The sequence below is a fragment of the Dreissena polymorpha genome, chromosome 7, assembly GCF_020536995.1.
Source record: "Dreissena polymorpha isolate Duluth1 chromosome 7, UMN_Dpol_1.0, whole genome shotgun sequence".
In the NCBI taxonomy this organism is placed as follows: domain Eukaryota; kingdom Metazoa; phylum Mollusca; class Bivalvia; order Myida; family Dreissenidae; genus Dreissena; species Dreissena polymorpha.
Window position 1 is genome coordinate 88551377 of NC_068361.1, and position 6435 is coordinate 88557811.

Genomic DNA, 6435 nt, shown 5'->3' on the forward strand with positions numbered 1-6435 from the left:
GTTTGCCGTTTGCCTTTTAATGTTTTTTCGAAGCCAAGGCATCCGACCTGGGCAAGTCCGATGATGTCTCAGCGATAGCGCTTCTGCTCGTGCGACTGTTCGTGGATCTTGCCGAACGCATGGAATGTTCATATGTTCCATGTTTCCTTGGTCGCCAACTTGATCGATGGATTAGCTCAAATAGCTTACTTGTCGCAACAACCCTGGAGTCTGGAGGTGTTGTGCCCGAAACGTGTCAGCCCCCCCCCCCCTAGACTCGTTTCGCCTGCCAGCGCAAGCAGTTTCAATGGTGTGGTTCGGTTAATGTCCCGGAACCAAAGTGGGAGTTGAATGTGCGTTGAGAACCAGTTGTGCCTGTCTTACAGAGGGAGATGTTGCTAAGAGACCAATTATCTTAAAGCTGAATTGCCGAAACACCCAATACTACTTTGGTATTTGCACGCATTTAAATGGAATCAAATAATCACTGATATATAGTTTATCCGCGATTTTTAAAATATATGAATAAATAAACACGCCGTTGTTAAGCGATAACCGCATACCCCCCCCCCCCCCTCCACTCCCATGACTTGTTCGCAAATATATGTTCTTGGTCAGTAGTTTTGAGCTTAACTTTGCCGTCTTAATTGTAGAAATGCTGTACTGCTGAAATCACTGAATCAATGAGCATCCTTTTTGTGAACTTAAGAAATCGGTTACTACATTGTACTCTTGCACATATATTAATGACTAATATTTCGAAGTGGGATTTAAAAGTCGCTTACATCAATAGTTCATGACGTCAACAAGCTGTATATTAAAACAAAGTTTGCAAATATTCAATGGAAAATGGACGACAATTTTTAAAAAAATACATGACTTGGAAGAGGTCCCTAAATTTATTACATTATTAAAAAGGTAACCAGACTGGTTCTTAATTCCATCCTGTCCCTTTTTAGCAGCACCTTAACCATTTTGCGATCATATATCTTTCCATATATTACGTATACATAAATTTACCAGGCTTATAAAACTCCACGATAATCTTACTGACAACTACTCAAAATACCATTATATGTCTAATTTTATCCCTGTCAATTAACGGTGTTTAGACAGAAAACTTAAATCACTCTTTTGCCTGGTTGAAATATTTAATTTGTCCATCCATAGAAAAGATTAGATTTATAAGTAACATGTCTTTATTTTTTTCAGCGTGTTTTGTTTCGGATATATGCATTTAAAAATCTAGCAATTAGGAACAATCGTTATTTATGCTTGTGAACATTTGATAAAAGTTATTCTGTACGAAAATTGAGAAGTATATTTGCTTTAAACATTGTTTTGTGTCCATATATAATGTCTTAAAATTTCTGGATTGACCCTACATACCCCATACAAAATCCCATTTTGTTATAAGACGTGTATGTACACAGTTTCAATACCATAGCTCAATGTGTTATTGAGTTATTTCGCGGAAACTATTTATCTGTATCTAGTTACTGTACAGTGACCTTGGCAAATCGCAAATGAAGTTTTGATTTGACAGATCTGTGAATGCATTTGAATGACACTAGCTCAATTTGCTTTGAATTTCTAAATTTAGTCCAGTAACCGTGGCATGACCTTGGCCTCATGCATGGTACATGCAACCCTAGCGATGAATATATATTAGGTATTAAAAAGTTTAGTTTCTCACTAATAGCCAAAGTTATTTGTGACATGCTGAGCAGAAACAATATTTCTATGCTATTAAACATGAAATTGACCTTGACCTTACAACACTTTATTCAATCCATAAATACATGTAGGTATTAATGTATAAAGTTTTATGTATGATAATTGCTTTAGTTGTTTTCGAGAAATTAAATGGAATCCCTTTTTGCTACTTTAAGTGGGTCTAGGTTTACGGTATCTACATACGTAAATGTACGAACATCTTATATGTTGTTCTGTAATCTGTCTATATAGATCCTGTGTAAACAATTTTTTTGTTAAAAGGCCATTAATTATTACAAATTTCAAACGAGAATAGTAAAACTTGGCCTATAGGTCCATTTCAATATGCACACATATTACAAGTTTGAATATTACCCATTAAGCCACTCATCAGAAACTACCTTACAGAAAAACGTAAACCTGCCTTTTTTGTATACCAGTATATACCAATTCAAAGTTTCAAAAGGCCCTTAAGTTAAACAATTGTATAAATAAAGTTAAAAAAGCGGCCTAAGGGGGCTATTGGGGAATAACTGCTTCAATTTTGACTGAAATCACTCAAGCCACTAGTTAGAAACTAGCTTACCGAAAAACTTGAAAATGCCTATATAGTTTCTATACAAATGTCTAAGGCTCAAATCCTCTTACCAGCATCCATATTCATTTTCTGCCATTCTTCGAAAGACTGTGTCGCCGAGAAACCAGAATTCCAGCTTCCTGTTGGACTGGTGGAGCTGCTACATGTCACCTCCGTATCCGTTCTGGAGGGTCGATACAGGGGCAAAGAAGGTGGAGGATGTATCGCGACAAAACCAGGAGGAACAAGCGATCCATCAGAATGCCGCTTCCTCACCTGGTAGGGCATATCGTCATTGGACTGCCTGATTTTGGGCTGCGTGACATCGTCTGCGATTAAATTTACCTTCACAATATATATGTGTGATGTTAAGAAAATGATTCCATTTTTTGTAAAATAAGTGTGTACTTAAAATATACTTTAACCTTAAACAAGATGCGTTTGTGAAACACAATGTCCCCCTATATGACGTTTGACTTTGAAGGATGACCTTGACCTTGTGAAGGATGACCTTGACCTTTCACCACTCAAAATGTGCAGCTCCATGAGATACACATGCATGCCAAATATCAAGTTGCTATCTTCAATATTGCAAAAGAATTCATAAAATAAGCGATTTGGGCCACATATATTTGACCTCTGACCTTGAAGGATGACCTTGACCTTGACCTTTCACCACTCAAAATGTGCAGCTCCATGAGATGCACATGCATGCCATTTATCAAGTTGCTATCTTCAATATTGCAAAAGTATTCATAAAATAAGCAATATGGGCCACATATATTTGACCTCTGACCTTGAAGGATGACCTTGACCTTGACCTTTCACCACTCAAAATGTGCAGCTCCATGAGATACACATGCATGTCAAATATCAAGTTGCTATCTTCAATATTGCAAAAGTATTCATAAAATAAGCGATTTTGGCCATATATATTTGACCTCTGACCTTGAAGGATGACCTTGACTTTGACCTTTCACCACTCAAAATGTGCAGCTTCATGAGATACACATGCATGCCAAATATGAAGTTGCTAGCTTCAAAATAGCAAAAGTTATTGCAAAATGTTAAAGTTGGCGCAAACAGACCAACAGACAGACCAACAGACCAAGAGACAGACAGACAGACAGGGCAAAAACAATATGTCCCCCACTACTATAGTGGGGGACATAAAAATATATATCCATGTAAAAATATTTATTGAGAATATTATGTACAAATAAACCTTGGGTAAAATTTGCATGATGTAAATATCACGTCAATATAAGAATAGTTCGCTAAATTCGTTGGAGTCTAATCTTGCAACGATGAAATTTAATTTCGTTTAAATGTCTGGAACTAAACACTTGATATGAGGGTGATGTGTCTGTCTGTCACAAATATTGTTAACTTTATAACTCCTTGTCTATTTAAGTGCGACGACTTGCGATTTAAGGCCATCCATTTGTGAACACTATGGGTGGTATATGATCGCATTATTCACGGCAAAAGATATACATATGGATTTAGTTAAGCTCAATTAAATGATGGTTACTTGTACCCGTATAATCTAGATTAAGAGAAGTCATATAATGACTTAAACATTTCTGGAATTGACCATACATACCCCATACGAAATCCCATTTTGTTATAAGGCGTATATGTACACAGTTTCAATACCATAGCTCAATGTCTTATTGAGTTATTTCGCGGAAACTATGTATCTGTATCTAGTTACAGTGACCTTGACCAATCGCTAATGGAGTTTTGATTGAACAGTTCTGTGAATGACACTAGCTCAATTTGTTTTTAAGTTTCTAAATTTAATCCATGTTTTAGTAATCGTGAGAATTACTCGGTTTGTATTCAAAAAATTAAGTGGAATACCTATTTGCTAGTTTAAGTGGGTAAAGGTTTAATTTATCTGCATATGTGGTTTTACACAAATAATATATTTGATTTGTCTATGTAGATCATGTGTAAACAAATGTATTGTTAAAAGGCCATTACTTATCACTTATTTTTAAATAGAATAGTAAAATTTGGCCTATGAGTTTATTTCAATATGGAAACATATTACAAGTTTAAAATGTATCCATCGAGCCGTTCATAAGAAACTACCTTACCAAAAAACGTAAACCTGTCATTTTTGTATACGAGTATATACCAATTCAAAGTTTCAAAAAGCCCTTAATTTTAACAATTTTATGAATAAAGTTAAAAAAGCGGCCTACGGGGGCCTATGGGGAATAACTGCTTCAATTTTGACTGTTGACACTCAAGCCACTACTGAGAAACTAGCTTACCGAAACACTTGCAATTGCCAATATAGTGTCTATTCAACTGTTTGAAATCCTCTTACCACTTTCCAAGGCTTTCAACCCTTTGTGAAGACTTTCCTCGAAAACAGACATCGAACTGGTGGAGAATGGTTTATTATATGCCCTATCTCGCTTTAACCCTCTTCTTGGGGTGTCTTCCCTTTCCAAAGACATGTCAGGCATCATGTGAGGGGAACCAAAAGCCCAACTTTCTTTCCTTAATTCCGGATCGGTGGAGCTTCTAGAAGTAACCGCCGTATTCGTGCCAATCGATCGATACAAATGCTCCGAGTTCCGTGGGCGAAACATTAGGCTCTCTCGAAAACTTGCAATCGATATTGAGCCATCAGAATTCCGCGACGTCACTTGGTAGCGTTCATCGTGATTGGATTGCTTGATTTTGGGCTGCGTGACATCGTCTACGAAAACATTGACCTTCACAATATATTTTTGTAAAATAATTGGGTTCTTAAAATATAAATTTTGCCTAAAAATATAAGTATGAAAAAAATGAAAATAAATATATTTATTCAGAATTGTATGTACAAATAAACGTTTGGTAAGATTTGCAGGATGGCAATATAACGCCAATATAAGAATAGTTCGCGTAATTGGTTGGTGTTTAATCTTTTGTCGTTGAAATTTAATTGCGTGTAAATGGCTGCAACAAGATACGTGTTATCAGCGTGATGGGTCTTCTTGTATACGTTTGTCAGTATGTTAGTCCAGACATGCGGATGTCTGTCACACATATTGTTAACTCCATATCTTCTTGTCTATTTAAGTGCGACGACTTGCTAGTAAAGGCCATCCATTTTAACACTACGGGTGACATATGATCGCATTATTCACGGCAAAGGAAATACATATGGATTTTGTTTATTATTGTTTGATTAAAGATATACACAGACACTGAACATTTTTTGTAACGCCTGCGTGATATTCTCTCGTTAATAGGGAGCGAAAACCACAGGACCGAAAAGACACGAAACCAATCATCTGTGTCATGCTGTTGTAATTTAGGACCAACATTGACAGAGGTGTTTATTTCAAAAGTAATTGTTATTTCAAAAGACATTTCATGGAAAGGACATTACGAGTAAAGCAACCCAAGACATTACATTCAGAATGAGACAAAAATATCATCAAAAAATGAAGAGGATGTTATTTCAATTGAACATTGCAAAACTCGAAATATTTCGTCAACTCATAATTTAACATTCGCTTGCACTAACATTTATCCTATCGCTAACAAACCAGAAATATCATTTGCATAGATAACCTGTGTGCTATGTTTAGCAAATGATTTTTGTAATACCAATTTAAAAAAAGGTTTGTTCATGTAATACTGATGTAAGCATCTATTTTGATGTCATGTATACTATCGTGCATATCTCACAACATAGGACTGCGCATTTACAAAAACAATGGCAATTGAACAGTTTATCAAATAAAATAAAAAGAGAAAAAAAGCTAATACCTAAACAACAGATCAACACAAGCATGAAACACTGCTAGCTAACTTACCATATAATGTCTTCTGATAAACACTCGACTTTTGTTCTTTTTATATAAGATTATATCAACGGTTAGAAGCATTTTCAAATATATTGGCTTCAATATCGAACTTACAAATTTTACGTCCGCAAGCTTCCAAGTCAGTCGATATTGCATCTTCCTTAACGTTTAGGTCGGTGTGCGTCCCTGAAAAGGTGTTTTGAACTGACAAAGTTTCACTTGTCGGTGGTGTTTCGTTCTGATCGGTTTTCGATCCCGTGCAAATTTGGTCAACTCTGACCCATGTTGTTTGACCATTGTCGATCTGCGTTTCTGGACATTGAATTCTATGCGCACGGTGTATCT

General features: G+C 36.1%; 1 protein-coding gene across 3 annotated transcripts in view; it reads right to left on the minus strand.

Annotated features, from left to right (window-relative positions):
• LOC127838535 (uncharacterized) overlaps positions 1-6435 on the minus strand; it is a 30560-nt gene that overhangs the window by 16489 nt on the left and 7636 nt on the right. For 2 of the 3 annotated variants that reach the window (XM_052366343.1, XM_052366344.1), the window contains exons 9-11: positions 6205-6435; positions 4614-4991; positions 2344-2601 (exon numbers count right to left, since the gene is read on the minus strand). The exon at positions 6205-6435 is cut by the window's right edge and continues 12 nt beyond it. In XM_052366343.1, the coding sequence (XP_052222303.1) occupies positions 2344-2601; positions 4614-4991; positions 6205-6435 (867 nt within the window). Of the gene's footprint in view, positions 1-2343; positions 2618-4613; positions 4992-6204 lie in introns of those variants that run through there. The other variant, XM_052366345.1, reaches the window with a different exon arrangement.